Source organism: Eutrigla gurnardus (genome assembly GCF_963514095.1).
Source record: "Eutrigla gurnardus genome assembly, chromosome: 12".
In the NCBI taxonomy this organism is placed as follows: domain Eukaryota; kingdom Metazoa; phylum Chordata; class Actinopteri; order Perciformes; family Triglidae; genus Eutrigla; species Eutrigla gurnardus.
In genome coordinates, this window is record NC_139926.1 from 14,745,546 (window position 1) to 14,764,216 (window position 18,671).

Consider the following 18,671-nt stretch of genomic DNA (forward strand, 5'->3'; position numbering starts at 1 on the left):
TTAACCAGTGAAGAGAATCTTTTGTATCTGGTCATATGTGACAATGGTCTATAAAACTTAGTTCTCAATCATTCCGATGAGTCGATACAAATCAATGATTCTTTATGATCCTTTTTTTAACAATAGAATATTCTTTCTTCCAAAGGATAATGTACTTTTAGACAAATGCATGGACTTTTGAGAAGCTTGCCAAAAGCCACTTAAAATGTATAAATGTGAGATATTGTAAATTACAGTTGTGGCGCCAAAATCATCTGTGCAAATGCCCATTCAATTTCCAATGATAAGTGTATAGCAGGCCTATATTGTTCTGTAGGTGATAAGCAATATACAAAAATTATGACAAAATTGAAGTCATCAAAAGCTGATGCTGGTTAAAATCCTTCCCTTTGAAAACCAAATTATAGTATCTGTCTCCAGTAAAATCAGCAGCATTATCAGACTAACAGACTGACAGTATTCAAATGTTCAAATTGTGCATCCATACAATTTTCCTACAATTCTGTTCTCCTTGATAGCGTTAGATTGTAAACTTAACAATACATACAGCCTCAGATTACATAACATGACCCCAGTATTGCAATGCACTGCTTGGTCACTGGCCACAAAGATAAGTGAGTAAGAGTTCAACATGATGATTTTGGTGCCAGCTCTCACATCATATATTAAATAAGGTGCCAGATGAGCCAAAACTCCCAAAATGTCCTGTAAAGATCCTGTGAAGTGGATAGATTGAATGACTGATTGAATGATTCCAGTTAAACGGTGAAAGAATGGACAGGACTTAAAATAGTCCTGATGAAACAAAAAAAAAATGTATTAACCTCTGTACAAGCAAAGCAGTAATTTAAATGATCAATCCAGCCCATGCAAACTGTCTTCCACTCTGTCTCTCAATCACCATTAAATCACTCTGGGGGCTGAAACATAATATCATTACATCATTCAATCAGTATGGCCCCAAATGGATGGAGAGCTGAATATCATCTCAAAGTAAACAATGCCAGAGCTCACTGCAAATGGAAACTATTCAAACGCCTCAAGGACATATAGTATAGGTCCTTAAAACACAGGGTGTAAAGTGACACTGGTGGATTAATAACATTGGTTAAGAAAGGTTGAGAGCAAAGGGGATGACATACTGAATATCCATTAGTATTGCAACAGCATTTGAGTACAAAATCTTAAAAAAAAAATCTCAAGAGGTGGATAATACTGAGAGAAGCATGGAGGGTAGGGGGGACGAATTACCCCCCCCCCCCCCCCCCCCCCCAAAAAAAAAAAATCACTCTTATTAAGTGAAAGAGCAGAGATCAAAACACTGAGAAATCCACCAAGTTGTGCTGAAAAGACGATTACACAATCACAGGAGGAATGATGGGGCAGGGAGACAAGAGACCCTGATCAAATCATATATATATATATAAACACATACAAATATATCCCCCAAAGAAAACGGTGCTGGAGACCACTAAGAATGCAATGATGCAAGGAGAAATATAAACAAACAAACAAAAAATATATATCTTCAGCTGGAAAATGAAGCATCATTGTCCTATTTACAGATGCACCTGGCCTTTTACCAACCTATAAAAATACTATCCACTTTTTATTTATTTAAAATGTTTCTAACAATGGTAAAACTGTCGAGTGACCCAATATCTGAATGTCTTTTAGTTATTTGGTTAAAAGACAATTATGAATTCCATTTTACAGTTTTACCATCAATTCAAGAAACTGTGCTTACTCAACCGCCGTCATCGATGCCAGTTTCAACATGGCATGGCAGAATATACCCATATGAATCTGTGTAAAATAGTAAAGTCGAGTATGACAGCCATACACAATTTGATTCTATTACAACAGTAGAATGTGTGTTTGTCAGCTGTGATATGGTTTCCCTTTAAAAATGTGATTTGTTTGATGATGCATTGACCAAAACTATCTCTACAAGAGTCATTATTATCGATGCTCTCCGAAATGGGTTTTTATCCAATACGGTAAGACCATTTAAACCACAGGTGGATTAATATTACCAATGCTGTTAAAATTGTTTCCATGATATGAATAATCAAAGCATATATTCGTGAAATAGAGCACAGTCTATAAATACAGGCGCTGTGTCCCAGATCAGGGGCTGGACCCTTCTCAGTCCTCATTTCTGGGCTGATGCGTCTTAAAGGTTGGGACTGGCCTATTTCAAAGGTCCTGCAAATATGTGACCAAAAAAAATCAAGCTTGCCTTTGCTTAGGAGGACACGACAGTCCTAAATATCCCACAATGAATTGTGAACCAGTCAGTTTTTAACCCAAGTGGTCAAGAAAAACCTACACCAACCTGTAAAACTTGTATAAATATAAGATATTAATCACATCACATGACACTGCAATTTGTAAATAGTGGAATCTATGAACTTTACTGTTTTGTCTTGTTTGCAGCTGGGACATATTAATCACAAGGCTGAGAAGAACTTGCAAATCTCACTGTATGAAACGTCTAACCATTACATGTCATAGGCCATCTGAAAGAAATGCTTGGTGAGGATCTTGTAAAAAGATTAGTTTTGGCCTTTTATCGTCTCATTTGGCAATTATATGCATGTTCAGCCTGGATCCAGTTCCTCTGAAGGGCAAACATACAGCCCCTGAGTTGGGACATAGCTAGAAATTGCTTCAAAGTTGAGTGCCATAATGACAGGAAAAACAACACCATTTACAATACTCGTGATAGCATTTGTTTTAAAATACATTAAACCCCCCAAAACAAACGTTGAGGCACAAAATAAATATAACTCTTTCTTTAAGGCCTGTACTGTTTGAGTAAGTGCTAAGAGTGAGTTACAGGTCCTTTTCACAGCAACCACTTTGACATTACAGGGTAAACGCAGGTGAAATCATTAACATTAATTGTCACTCAGTTCCTTTAAGGGGGAGCCAGGGTCCTGGTGAATGGGACAATAGTTCATTTTAACAGTTACCCCTGGTTACCCTGCTATGACATGTCAAAATGGCTGCGGTGAAAAGGGGGCCTATTGTGCTCCTTTAAATAACTACTGTACCTATGATGCTTACCCTGACACAGAACACAATATATTTTCACATAAACTATGACTCATGTTGACCACAATCCCGTTTCCTTTCCAGATATTAGTTTTGTTCATATTCACTCCACAGAGCTGCTTTTCAGTTCTCTCTGCTTCGGCTGCAGAACAGTGTTTGTTACATACAATTCTCTAGTCACCTCTGAGGAGAGAAAGAATGGCAATCTACTCTGCTCTCCTCTGCCAGTTACAGTGCACTCGCACCTTCTCCCCCGCTAGCTTTTGTAACATTGATGCATTGGTTGGGTAACATTTCTGGAATGCTAATACCTCAGTTTGAACCCCGATGCAGGATTACAACCTATTGCCTGTCGTTCACGGTTTCTCAGCCGGTGCACTGGGTGAGATGTTGGGTAACGTGATTTCCCCACAGAACAACAAGGGAAAGTGGATGAATTAGCATTCAAAAAGCTAAAAGCCCCTTGTGATGCTCGCTGGCTGAGAGCACCAGCAGGTTTTCTCCTCCAGAAGATTGGCTTTATTTTTCCATAGAGATCCATTACGAAGCCTTTTGGGTGACTCTCCACTGCTGTCATTGCACTCGAACACACGGCCATACAGTAGTCTACGAGCACTACAACTAATACCTCATGGAGCGATGGGGGAAAATAGACTTACATCACTGACTTTTAACTCTAAAAACAGAATGGATGTTTGCACACATTTACACGAAGCCAATAAACACCTGGCGTTGTGGGCTCAAATCAGCAGAACAATGAAGATCTCACAAAGTGGAGCATAATGGAATAAAACTAAATCAAGTTAGCAACAGAGAGATGTCAATGATACTTAACACAATGCTGATTTTGAGATTGACCACATAACCCCCCCCCCCATAAAATTCACATTTCTGTTGAGTTGCACATTTCAGCGGTGTGTTTACTGTGATGACACTAGTAAATCTTTTGTCACACTTTTATTTCAATAAGTTTGATGTCCCTTTATGATGTGGCAAATTGTGCCTCAGCTGGAGCTCAACAGGATGATTATTGTTCCCCATAAAACCTGAGAGGGGGAGAAAACACTGTGCCAGGTAGACATCTGTGTTTTGGACAATAAATCATCAACACTGCGTGTCTGAACCTTCCCTCTGCCTGCGATCTTTTTTCGATGTAGAGGCACAAGGTTGTGTAACAGTGGTTGCGTGCTGGTGGGTCAGCAGTGACACATGCAGAGGCATTATGGTCTCCTAATTCATGATGTCATCACCTTCACTCAGGAGGGGCGATAAAGACAAAATCTCAGGTTATGCGTGGATTAACATTACTATGTATAATATGACTATATAATATGATATAGTACATTTTCTGTAAATTTCATTGAGAAACAGTTTATACATTGAAATGTCTGTTTTCGGATAAAGGGGCACTCCACCAATTTACCACATGACGTTATGTAGGACAAAAGCGTCTGCTAAATTACCTACATGTAAATGTAAATGTAAATGTAATGTAGTAAATGAGCCATACTTTAACCCGGGGGATGTCACCGCTGATGTCATCAGGGTTATGATGACATCAGCAGGTTTGAATTTGTTTGATTCTGCATTACAAACTGGACGTGTGGGTTTTAGGAGAGAGAAAATATTCAAATGAATGACTCATGCTTAAGGGAAATGTCAGACTTAATGTTTTTGGAGCTTAACTCTTGGACTTGCTCCTTCAATTTTAACCATTCTTTTTTTTTTAATTTGTCTCCCAACGTTCCCTAAGCTTTCTGAAAGTACAACGTTAAATCGTTGGAGTACCCCTTTGATCCAGCGAATGAAATACCTAAACAACCCAGATACATCATCACATTTAATGCAAAAATCCTGCAAATCAAATATTGCCAGCAGTGCCTGCAATAGTTGAGTGAAATAAGAGATATCAAAGAGATAGCTACCTGTGTATAAACTGTACTGAAAAATTGACACATTTCTATCCCCTTACGTTGAACATAATTGTATAAAACCGCAACTGACCTATTACTACCTTGATATTCTTAAGAGTGGGGATTACTCATTTGTTAGTAAAAATGCCTGATGAAACACATAGCATGAGGCCTGGGCGTCTCACTGTATATTATAGCTGCAACATGATGGAGGAAAAAAAAGAGAAAAGAATGAATTGCCGCTTGGAGTGAGAATAACAGCAAAGTCATTTGGCTGTGTCAGAGCATTGAGTGTTATTAAATTATCAACCCCCAGCCTAAATTAGGATTCAAAGTCATTTGACGACAGATGCTCGTGGTCTCCATCAGAGTTTACTGTGGCATCTGGCAGTATTGTATGAGTACAGAAAGCTAGCCATCAGTGGATTCAGCGATAACTTATAATGTCTCGCCATTAATGTCAAATACCAATAGAAAAGGAAATGTCCCATTATTTCATGGCGTTCCATGGCAAAAATGTGGAGAGGGCCTCCTTAGACAGTTTTCACAGTCTCTTCCACCTCAACACCACGAGACAGAGCAGGGCCCTGTCGTCGTGACTACATGGTCGAAGTTCATTTTCTGTTTTATGACATACAATACTGTGAACGTAGAGAGGTGCAAAAAAAAAACACAACCTTTTATCCTCGTCTTCTGATGTACTTCCAGTGACAGCTCAGTCCACGGAGCCTTTTTCCAGCATTGTATCGGTCTGGAGATTGACATGTAATTGGCTTATTTACAGATCGGCAGGGTCAGCCTTTGTGCCACAACCACAGTGCTCTTTCGTGGCTGGGCGTCTGTGCTGTTTGCCTTTGAGTGAGTGAGAGTAAGACAAAGTGACAAAGTAAACAGTTCCCTGATGCCTAAACAAAATATGCTCTAAAATTGTATAATTTCCCCTTTATATGTGCCATCATCACGCTGCTTTTCCTGTTAAAATGTCCAAGTCCATTGAAAGATTATTCCTTTTACTGCAGTTACCAAGGGTTATCTCAGTCACGATGCTGCTTACAATGGTCTTATGAAGGTAATATCAAAGTGGATGATTTCCTGGCTCTTCGGACCGGATTGTTGTAGATAAAAGTGGGACAAGGAGGATGTGGGATGTTAAGGGGTCGTCTTCTGAGTGATCAACCTTTTAAATCCCACCCTAGCCACGCCGATAATCTGCTGAATGTTTTCCGCCAGGTACCGGGTGATATCACAGCTTTTCACAAAACTGCGGTGACATTTACTTTCCCGACACACAGTCTCCCAGCACAAGGTCAATCGAGTGGCAGGGAGCGCTCTGTCAGTCCGCGTGTATTGACTTCGGGATGAATGTATGGATGCTTTTTGTGTGTCAAGGCTGCAGGCATGTTAACATGTTTTAGACATGATATGGACTGTGTGAGCGTGTGATAAATGTTGAATTCCATTACTAGTGGAGCAACATGTAAAAGTCAAAGAAGCATGTGGGCAGGCATGCAAGCCACATCTGGGCTCTTCAGCATGACTGCAGGTTTGCTGGTAAGTCACGACACAACTCCGTGTCCATGTGTCGCTTGATAGATCGCACACGAGCAATAGCAATCCGTGCATACTGCAGAGTGTACGTCTGTCTGCGTGGAAAATGTGCTAAAAGGACATGGTGAGCTCAAATTATTATTTAATTATTAAAAAAAACATGTTATGGCAATAATCCTCTCTTTGGGCGTTTATATCTCCTATTTTTGATTTATTTCTGATTAAACATGTCATTTAATTTATTGTGTTGCTTTTGTGCCTTTCTGATACTTCAGATTGCAGGGCAGTGTGCTCCAGATCAGAACCAACCTCGAAGAGACGGGCAAGGATGGAGCTAAAAAAAAAGATGGTTTTAATGTCAAGTGAGACTGTCGGTAACTGTTATTGTAGACCTGCCAAGAAAGGCAGAACCTTAGAGTGAGACTAAAAGACTTTGCAATCAGACGTGACGGAGGGACGTGTTCAGGGAGGGTGCAAGGAGGACCCTGGTTGAGAAGTACTGCATGGAAACAATAGGACTGCTGAGCATCCATTTATCTCTCCCCTCTCCCTTTATTCTCCCCTCCATTGTGCTACAGGTCGGTCACTACACCACAGTGTTCCTCTGTCTGTATGGAGGGGGTGGCAACACATTACCAGCTTTCATAGCAGCCTCGGACAAGTACTCCTGGTTTTCGGCCACAGCAGGGCGAATGCGTCCATTCTGCCGGTAGAAGAAGCGTGTGCTGCAGTCCTGCAGGTACTCAGGGTTGTGCAGCGAGGACTTTGGGGGTAGACTGTGCTGCCAGTATTCGGGATTGTCAAAAGTGGCCTTCTTGCCTTTTTTATCAAACATGATGGTGCTGCTGGTGATGCCTGAGTGCAAAGCGTGTCCTGAATGCCCCGGATGCAGGGTGTGTGATGGATACGACGGGTGAGGGAGGTGGCCAGGGGGAGCCACATATCCAGAGGAGGAGACGGTGTGGCTTGATGTCGACGGGTTGGCTGTCTGCGATACTGTTTGGGCCGCGGAGGCCCCGGGGCCAGGGATGGAGACGGCGCCAGCCAATCCGTTCTTGTCTCCCGGGTTAAGGTAGGTATTCAGGTACAGTGGCTCGTTGATGTACTCGTCGTCTCCATGGGCCGACTGCCTCTTGGCGGCCGCAGCAGCTCCTGCCATGTGCAGGGTGTGGCAACCCGCTCCATCCACCACTGCATGGGCGTCGCCATTCCTACGACGTGTGACGAAAGGGTTTTCCTCTACTGGGTTGAGATAGTCTGAGGACAAAAAGGGGACAAAAAATAGACATGCTTATTTTAGTCTATTTACGATTGACAAACACTTTTTCTTTCAGATCATTCACCCTCCAGCTATTATCTGCTAATATTATGGACAAAGTCAATAGTTCTCAAAATGCTCAAAGTAACCTGAGGTGTTCTTGTCTCGCATGGCAGTCATGTAGACATCCTGGTCCTTGTCTCCTTTTGCTGCTCGTTCTGCTAACAGTCCAGTGGGATCGGCACTGTAACGCTGTCCACTACTGTCCTCCCCTCCACCTTGGGAAGCAAAAACACAGGAAGGACGCACGGAAGAAAGACATTCAAAATGTGGTATTTTACAGTTAATCCACGAGTAAGATATAGACGTGTGGTATCTATCTGCATCATCCTTTTAATGCAAGTTTTTCTTCGCCAATGAACAATTATCACCCATTTTCAATGCAATTCATTCTTTTTTTACCATTATCTATTTTGTCCTGTAGCTAACGTGAAGCACAACGTGTTCTGTATTTATTTAATGGAGACGTAGAGGTTTTAGTGACCTGACCTTTATTTTTTGTCCATTAACAATAAATCACTATCAGTGCTTGAATAGAGCCATTGCCATGGCACACTCATACCCTTCCATCTTCCAATTAATGCATAAGTACATCCACTGTTATTGATAAAGCTTACTTAAGACTTGATTTCTCATTTTCCCACCCAAACAAATCTGTAACGGAGGCATACATGGGCTCTAAAAACCTTGTTGTTCACCAGGATTTGAAGCTGCCACTGCTGCTGCTTCTGTCCTGTTGCCTGAGAGGTGTAATATGTGGCTCAGTGTTGTCAGACAGCTGCTAGACATGAGCTTAGCCTTTTGTGCTCATCTTCCAAATCCTCTACTGGTGAAAGATCCATCATCCCAGTACAATACCAATGAGGAAACAGCCGATAGTTTACGTCAAAGGAGGGTGAGAGGGTGGTGAAGGTGGTTTTCATTGAGGAGTTATTGCACAAATGACCTATTTTTTTACTCTGTATTTGAATTCATTACTGGATGTGTGGAAAACGGCTTTGGTGTTTCGATGAAAGAACCTTTAAATGACTAATACAATTTACTGAAACTATGAGATAACCAAAACTGATACAACTAAATCAATAAACGTAGAGGCTTAATAATCATGTTTGGTTAAATGTCTGTCCACAGAAACCACAGAATGTGTGTTAAAATCGCTGGGCAATGCAAAATAATTGACTAAGAGTTTTGCTAATTAATAAAAATACACAAGTAAAAAAATAACTAAAAATAACAGTGCGACTTGGTCCATAATATATCTTAAGCAAACACAAAAACAAAAATGGAATATTCAATCAATTTAAATGCAATAAATCTGAAAAAAAACAGCGTTGCTGTGAAACAAAGTTTTTCTCCTGAACCACACATTACCTGAAGCTGAAACCACTGTATCACTGTTATACGTTCAGTAAATCCGTTCGGTTAAAATGTAATGATAGTTGCACAGGAAATGCAAATGAAATGATGAATTATAATGACACTGATTAAGTGAGTACTTTGCTTTTGTAAAGAGGAATATAATTGAGAGATGTAAAAAAAAATACCCCCAAAGGCTTAATCAGTCTATTGCTAAACTCCTAGCGTTTCCACAACATTGTGCAGATGTAAACACAGCTGATAACAACACCTCCATATTGAGGCTGCCAGAAGAAATGTCACCATACAAACTGTAGTCAAGTGTCTATAATGCACAATGCATTCAAACTCTAAGCTGTCCATTAACTGTGTGAAACACATTTTAACAGCTAATTGAACTGATGTGTTGGTTTTATAGATCTTGTTACTCTTGCAATATCCATCAGTCTCACACTGTCTTCTGCTCACCTGCTGGTTTGATTTGTGACACACACACACACACACACACACACACACACACACACACACACACACACACACACACACACACACACACACACACACACACACACACACACACACACACAACACACACACACACACACACAGAAACACACACAGAGAGAGAGAAAGAAAGAGAGAGAGAAGGGGAGAGAGAGAGACATCAACGTTGGGCCAACCCTTTACTTTACCTTGTCCTGCAGGGAGAGCTAAACCAGGTCCAAGGGTATTTGTCCTTGGGGAGGCCTGCTTCCTCAGGGTTCCATTGCAGCGAGCGTCATCCTGGTTGCCACGCCCAAATCCACCGCCAATCGGCCCACCCAAAGACAGGTCCTGTGGTGGGAGGCATCCTCCAGACACGGGTGGAATGGAGACCACTCTGGGGAGGCTGGCCACCATGTCCTCCATGCTGAAACTAGGGTCCTGGTAGCCATACTGGTTCTGGGTAGAAGGAGAGGAGGGGGGAAGGTTAAGTCAGGGCAGAGGGGCGGGGATGTCAGGCTTAATTACCGGAATGTACCAAGCAAAAGCAAACCCTGAGGCAAATACTAGTGGGGAGTTATGACAAAGTTCTCTTCTGCTCTATTGAGTGAAGTTGTTTCAGTCTTTGGTCTATACATTGGTTCTGAAAGCACGTGATTTAATATCGAAGTGCAGCACATCATATAAAACACATATAATACAGGACAACAGCAATTTAGCAACTACAATACAAAGACAGTGGGAATTATAAAATGTATTAAGTCCAAAAATTCTTTGTACCATTGTTCATCTGTAATTTTTAAATGTGACAGGCAGCGGAGGCACACAGGAGTGCCACACAACGATATGGCAGCATGACTGCCAAGGACAATTTAATTAAAAGGATTTTAATTAAAAGGCTCCATGCAGCAAAGTCTTAAAGTAGCCATATCAGCCCTACCCTGCTGTTTGCATTTGTGTCTACACTCATAACTAAAAGGGGCTTTTTAGAACCTTGGCGGGTGATTTATTCTGATTTATCTTTTATCTCAGGAATCCAGCAAGAAGTTTTCTGTTTCACATTCCCTTGCTGGCTTTTCCTTGCTTGGAGCCTTCTGTGATGATACTAATACGATAGAAAATCCGGTTTTGCACTTATTTTTACTTTAACATGCAAAAGAAATAATTAAAAAGGGGGATATAGTTCATGGATTTCTGGTCTGTGAATAAAGTGCAGGTTCAAATCGAACTATCGTGTTCCCCAATTATTCATGACTTTTGGCATCAAGAAAACCACAAGAAAGTGGTGCCTCAGGCTTGTACCAAGAGTCAGACCCAAAAAGGCTTTTATTAGAAATTTCAAATGGGTCAGTCACTGGTTTTTGGCAGATAAATTGTCAAATTTAATAAGATATCAGGATCAAGAATCAGCAAAAAGCAGCTTTAAGGGAACGTTTGGTTCTGGTTGTACTTTGCTGTTGTGTTAAGATAATGCAAAAAGGCCCAGAAACTATCAATCACTCTAAAGGGACTTTTTTTAAATTTCATTTGATGCAGTTACACATGTGGGTAACTGCATCATACTTTTTCATTGTCTGTCTGTCACTGTTGGATTCTTCCTCATGCAGTGGTCTGTGCTTTAAGCCTGGAGGTGTCAAACAAAGCCGTCTATATCCCCGGTAACTACTTCTAATAAACCAACCTTTCCTCAGTCTTCAATTACACCTTCCCTCTATTCTTGCCTCAGTATTCTAAGAGGAAATGCCACCGCTAACCTGGACACGTTAGTCAAATTCTTTTTAATGATGTGTAATGAAGCATCAAGGCTACCGTCACATTATTTCTTCAAAATCTTGGCCGTAAAGATCATGGATTGAACTCGTCCATTGTGGAAACAGGGTGAACTGTTTTAAAGTAAAACATCTCACTTAATATTTAGTAAGTAAGGCAAGTAAAGTGACCCATTCAAATGATTCCCTGTAAAAAAGACAAGGAGCTTATGTCGACGCACAGTGTCTTGGTCATTATTAAACTAAATTCTTGCAAATTGTTGGATATGACGAAGCATATTGAAGGTTCTATGGGATTCAGAGCATTACTACAACAGCAAATAACTACTTGAGCTGAGCAGAGAATGATGTTGCTCCCCCTCTGTGTATGTTGTACTCCACACACACACACACACACACACACACAGGGTGTGTGGATTACAACCATCTACAAGATTCATGTGGACGGATGTTACTTTATGAAATTAATCAAGCTTCAGTATCAGTCCCGATAAGAAAGCCCCCCAAATTGTGGAGGATAATTTTGCAAATATTCTGCAAATAAAATATCTGCCACCCCTTGAAATTCACCAAACGTCAGTTAGAAAAGGAGTCATGTCTCTCATTGGTATTCGGCAAGCGTTTTTTTTTTTTTTTTTATCCTGACAGAAACACAGGGGGATATTGGAATACAAAACTGCCTGGCTGTGTGACTGGTTTTGTGATATTTTTAAGTCCAAAATAGACGGTGAACATTTGAACAGCTGAACAGTTGAAGAAGAGAATCTGGCTGTAAACCCTCATTTTGAAGAAGGCCACTACCATTAGTTTCACAATGGAGGAAGACCAAAGAAAAAGAGGACAATGAGAGTGATACTGAGAAAGCTGTGTGCGTTCCATTTTAAGATATCAATCTTTTCATGCTTGAACAGGAGAGTACATGGTGAGCAAATTCATTCCAACGCACTCTAGAGTCCTTCTAAGTGATCTAAATGGCTGTTATGACTCTTTGTTGTCTCCTTTTCCATCATGGAAAACGTCACTCACCCTGCTGCTACACTCAAAAAGAAATGGCAGTAAGGAAATGCACATTTAAAAAGAAAAGCTGAGCATCTAAATTCTAATTTATTCTACAAGAAAAAATAACACAAGGGCTTCTAGTTTTCATACTTCTGAGCAAAAAATGATCATATGCACATTAGCAACACCAAAGTAAAATAGAAGCTATGGCACATACAATATCATGGTTTTTGTTGTGGTGAAACATTTAGCAGGACTATGTTTTATCCTCTAATACTGAATGTCTCACAGTAGATCTGCTGCAGTAACGCAAGGTGCAAAGTGGTGACCTGTTTGAATTTGTGTTTTTGCTATTTATTTTATTATTGACACCTTGGCTGTAAATGCACACATTCAATAAAAAGCAATAGCTTGACAGAGAGGTTTGAAAGCGAGAGGTACTAAAAGCAGTACTACTTTTAATGTTTCATTCATTCACATTCAATTCAGTGAATTATTTTAATGAAATATTCTGACAGGATCTTCTGAGGTTCAGGAACACATATTAAAACAATTGAACTTATCTCATGTTGGACCATGTACCAAATAAATAATGGAATCAAGGTCCGAATGAATAGGAAGAATGTCACAGAATAATTGAAGGTAATATAATGTATCCAGATGGGAAATACCTTATTTGAGTCCATGTGTGTGCGGGGTGTGTATGCCAGTGGTGGAATGTTGAAGGAGTGGGGCACCAGGTACTCTTCAGCATCCATCAGGTCCTCCAGCTCCTCCTCGTCCAGGAGGCTCTGGAAGAACTTGCTGTCACTGGGGCTGGGCAGCTTCATGCGGTCGTCACCCTGAGCAGAGTTGTGTGTTGATGCACAGCATGTGCGTGTTCAGTAAGAAGCATTAGTGATTAAGGTTTGAGAAATAATGCAACTAATCAGTTTTTAATCATGTCAACTTAAAGGCCATTCACATCCTTTATTTGTGTTTGTTTGTGAAGTTATTTTGGAAATATCAGAATAAGGAGTCTACACATGCAAAAGCGTAGAGTGTTAAATATGACTTGAACCAAGAAAAAAAAATGTGAATTGTTTTTATTAAAAAGGTTAAAAAAAAGATTTGTCATTATTTTTGGACTTCTGCTAATATGTTGCATCTTAGCGTCACTGCATTTGTTGAATTATCTAAGCGCAGCACAATAGTTGTAAGGTCTTATATATAAGTAATGTAATAAGTAGTAGGAATGCGGAAATCAAAATACAATTTGTGATTGACATGAATCTCATCCAATTACCTAAACCCTGTATAAATGGCAAATACTAGAAAATTACACACAAACAAGCACAATGTAAGACTGGCCAGTTTTCACTTTGAAAGTAGCTTAATTATTCTGGTCTTTAGACAAAAACAAAACAGAAATGTCATGTAATCCAGATTTTGTAGGAATGTCACAAAGATTTACCCACCTGTATGACCAGGTATCTTTGGGGATCACGGGCCATCCGAGTGAACTCGGCAGCCAGCTCCTTGAACTTGGGTCGACTGTCTGCATCGATCATCCAGCCTGAAACATGTGTTTGTGTTATTGTCTGACCAATATGATGATTTTTGCCAATAGCCCTTTACCTTAAATATGCTATTGTTTTCCCACAGTATGTTATTATCTGCGGTACGCACAAGCCTCATCTACATCCATAAAGATCACTTTATTTTCTGTCTTTCTGTGAACTTAACTTCACCGATGTTAAATTAGTATGCCATGTTCTTTTCTGTGCTGTTTACATAAAACATTCATATCAAATCATCACGATTTAACTTTGATGCAAATCTTTTGAGCCCTTACTAACCACCGTGTTATCACTCCCAAGTTATCAAATATGGCAGCTTGGTCAGTGGCCCTACCATCATCTATGATGCTCTACGTGGACATAATTATGCAAATAATGGAGGAAGTGTGTTGATGCAATTAAAAGAGTGATACATTCTGTGTAGGGAGCCACTCTGACAGGACAAATGACAATTTCCGGGTCCGTCACGTGATGTCACTGGAAATTGGGAGTGTGTCACAGCTGAAATAACATACATTTTTCAATTTAAGTACATGCCACTGCAGTGTGCATCGCTGTCATTTATTGGGGCAGCTGTGGCTCAGAGGTAGAGCGAGGCGTCCTCCAATCGGAAGATCGGTGGGCAAATTGCCCCCGAAGGCTGTGCCTCTCCTCCTCGAAAAGACTAGAAAATCGCTGCAGAAATGCAGGTCCATTCAACATGAAAGGGTCTGATGAGTAAAAGAAGAGAAGGCTACTACTAAAGCATCCCTCCCCTCTTACTTAGATTAGTATTCCTCCTAATTCCATCTTTACAATTGTGTCAATGCAACATAACAAAAATGCTATGTTTGTAACCCATTTTTAAAAATCGAGGTACATGAATAATAGTAGCAAAACATGTGCCTCTACACCAGTAAAGAATGAGATCAAATGTGATGCAAACACTGACGATATAATTTACCTCTTCTAAAGCTCTCAAAAGATTATCCATTATGCAAAACTTTATTATTTTCTCTGTAACGAACAATTACAGATATTTTAATGAAGTTCTTTTTATTGTAATCACTTTTTCCAATCTAAAGATAAATACTGTTTCATCAAGAACGGCCATATGGAGCAACGTGCTCTTCTGCCAAGTTCTCTGTGAACACATGTCTATGATGCCAAAGCAATCATGTGATCTGGCCCTGAGACGAGCCTGTCTAGGTATCCGGGGAAATAAGAGATTGAGATAGAAAGACACAGAGGTGTGACTTGACACACAAGCACACACATACTTACACAAGAAATTTCACGTGTAAAAAAAATGATCGTCTTTGGTCTTGTGCCAGTAGAGCTCCTGAATATCAGGAAGTGCATTGCCACTATAGGAGTGCAGTGTGTAAGTTTGGATGCATGACTTCTGCATATGTATAGCAGTGCAAAAACAAAGGCAGATAACAGGCAGGTGACAGTGACCTCTCCCTGCTGTGCGCGTGTCTGCTTGCCAGGTTGGCACTTGCTCAGGGCGTCAGTACGAGCCAAGACAAGGCTGGGGTGGCGCTGGCACCAAGCCGTTGCCCTGGCAGCAGTGGCCAGAGGTTACAACGCCACTTGTGACCCCAGATCCTGGAGGCATGACAGCAGTGACCCACCAATGAGGTTAACACGTTGGTGGTGGGGGTCAAAGCCAACTAAAAAATGAGTTCCTTCCTACTGTTATTTATCTTCTACCAAAACTCCTCCTCAATTTTGTTATTTTCAAAGGATTGTTGCCACCAGAGAGTTGTCATTGGCATTCTCTTCACCCTTAAAGTCAATTTGTTTTTCATCCAAGTTTATTTACTTGGATGGATGTAGAAACAAATGGATGGAAACAAACATTTAAATCATGGACAATAAACTCCTATACAGAATTGTGTATTGCTCTGCAATTAATATACTTTTGTAGCTTATCTTGTTTAATAGTATTAATCATATATCATGCCCAACCATCTACCTACATTTGACCATGACCATGTAGACGTCGATGGTGCAGATGGGCGGCTGAGGGAGACGCTCTCCTTTCTCGAGCAGGTCTGGGATATCTCTGGTGGAAATCCCATCATATGGCTTCCCTCCAAAGGTCATCACCTCCCAGATGGTGACCCCTAAAAAGAAGAAGGTAGAGGGACAAAAGAGAGAGAAAAAATAGGATATGATGAACAGAAGAGAAGAGAGAGAGAGCAGAAAGAGATAAAAAGATGTTCACAGAGAAAAGCACAAGTGAAGAAATGAGACGTAGAATGGAGCGGAGAGACAATGAGTGAGTACAGATGGGTAAAAAGTAGAGAAGATTAAAGAGTTGTGAAGAGGAGGGTTGTGTAGCAGGAGCCGAGGGGAGATGAGCAAAGAGATGGGAAGAGAAAGAAGCAAAATAGTCAAAAAGAGAAAGTAGGAGATGGATCAGAACAAATAAAAAAGGAAAAACGTGAAGAATAAAAGAAGTAAAAAAGATGGAGAAGGAGGGAGGGGATCAGAGGGTGTGTGATGAAGAGAGGAGAGAGGAGAGAGGAAATGAGGAACCCGACAAAAACAAAAGGAAATGAAGAGAGGAGAAGATAAGAGAACACAAGTCAGTGGAGTAACAGAAACAAGTGGAGGAGAGGAACTAATCAGAGTCTTGAAAGTCATCAGTCAATCTGAACTTTCACAACTCTGCCGCCGGAATCATGTCAATGTTAATGAGTGGTAAGCTGTGTGAATGCACACTATACCATGGGAGAGTAATAGCCCCAGATCATAGGAGGCCACTGGGGACATGGAAGCACTAAACCATACTGATACTTTTAATCAAACACACATTATTCTCTTTGATATGAACCATATTATATATATATATATATATATATATATATATATATATATATATATATATATATATATATATATATATATATATATATATATATATATATATATATATATTAATCATTGTTAAATGACTTTAAGAGTCATTGGTAGACTCAAACAGATCTGTGTTATTTGAAATATTGCAATAAAACTCTTATAAGACTGAAGGATAATGAAAGAGGTCGGTCTCTAGATTCACATCTTGCTGACGGCTGCAAAGACTGATTTGAATTTTTGATGATTCAATAGGGAAGATCAGCCAGTTTGCATTTCACGTTGATTGTGATCATCATACGTCCAAGTTGTTAAACAGGTAATAAGAAATCAACACTCTTCTCTTGTTCACCTGGCCAAAACCCTCTACCGCTGCCTTCGATCTACAAATTACCTGCCTGTCTAAAGCAGTTTGGAGTTTATTGTACACAAAATCCACAACATATGCCTTCTTTTTTGTGATTTCTGTTCCTGGTCACTCAGTGGACGTGAAGGCTGTTCTCTGTTCAGGAAAGAAGAATCTGTGCCCATCTTCTGCTACAGGCTGAAAACACACCTTTTTAGACTATGGTGCATGGTCATACGCCATTTATCACATTGCATTTCTTTTATTAAAGAAACCTTTGGCAAGTCAAGTCCATTTATTTATAGAAAACATCACGAGTATTGATCATCAAGTGTGCGTCACCTCACGATTCCAATACAAATAAATAATCAAAAATAAAATGGTAAATAACTATAGCTGACAGAATGAAAGCAACCATGAAGTTGTATTTACAATTAAGCAGACTCGAATGCTGTAACGTAAGATGGTATTCACATTTCCAAAATCGAGAGAAGGTGAAAGACTCATAGTGAAAAATCTTCTAACAGCAGAATTTGACATGTATTTTAATCTCCTTCGGCACTCAACACTCTGGCTTCTATAGAGATGTATGTCACTTTGCACTTGGTTTCTTGTCATTTTAAAAGAAAAATCACTGAAGAAATATATGTAGTCTCTCTGACATGAAATATTAAGCTCTAATGGTTTCTTTACTGAACGCAAATTCCCTAAAAAGGTGATTTCGAGGCTTACCGTAACTCCAAACGTCACTCTGATGAGTAAACTTCCTGTAGTGGATACACTCCAGGGCCATCCATTTGATGGGCATCTGCCAGGTAAAAGCACAGCATTTCAGTATTATATACATGATGCAACATTTGTAATTCAAAGAGTTGATTTCCATATCATTTCTTTCACAAAATTGACAAAGTTTAGACTAAACCTGGATGATCTGCTGATGAGGTGTTGTAAAACCTAAGAAACATGCTTTGTTGCCTAAAACAAAAAACATTTCTGTTATGGCAGCACGTCAGTCTAACACATTACAAGCCACCATGATGTAATGCGCTGTTAGGAGGTCGTTGTCATTTCACGTATTACTGAGATCACGTTAAAGATCCAGCTGCAGTGGAATATAGTGGGGGCAAATGGCAGGACAATATGGGAGCGCAGCTTAACATCGTGATTCAATTTGAAGGCCATTTCTATTTATTAAAATGATGGAGGTTGAGGGAAGGGGGATGTCAAAGCTCGGTCTTTTTCTCAGTGGAGGAATAATAGCAGAATGCTCAGCATTGACACAAACCAACATGGAACAAAAGTACAAAAACAGAGGATGAACAGAGGATGAGAGCAGATGGATTTTTTCCTGAGGACAAATAGTTTAAAAACAAAATCAAAAAGAAGAAAAGAATGCACAAAAAAAGAGCCCACTTGTCCGTGTACAGCAAGCTCCAAGGACGTATTTGTTTAGGAGGCTTATAGAATTTTGAG

General features: G+C 40.1%; 1 protein-coding gene across 2 annotated transcripts in view; it reads right to left on the reverse strand.

Moving 5' to 3' along the window:
* Positions 1-1,296: 1,296 nt before the first annotated feature.
* erbb4b (erb-b2 receptor tyrosine kinase 4b) overlaps positions 1,297-18,671 on the reverse strand; it is a 285,517-nt gene continuing 268,142 nt past the window's right edge. For both annotated transcript variants that reach the window (XM_084023790.1, XM_084023789.1), the window contains exons 22-28: positions 17,931-18,006; positions 15,970-16,116; positions 13,904-14,001; positions 13,118-13,288; positions 9,888-10,137; positions 7,929-8,057; positions 1,297-7,778 (exon numbers count right to left, since the gene is read on the reverse strand). In XM_084023790.1, the coding sequence (XP_083879916.1) occupies positions 7,108-7,778; positions 7,929-8,057; positions 9,888-10,137; positions 13,118-13,288; positions 13,904-14,001; positions 15,970-16,116; positions 17,931-18,006 (1,542 nt within the window). In that variant the 3' untranslated portion in view covers positions 1,297-7,107. The remainder of the gene's footprint in view (positions 7,779-7,928; positions 8,058-9,887; positions 10,138-13,117; positions 13,289-13,903; positions 14,002-15,969; positions 16,117-17,930; positions 18,007-18,671) is intronic.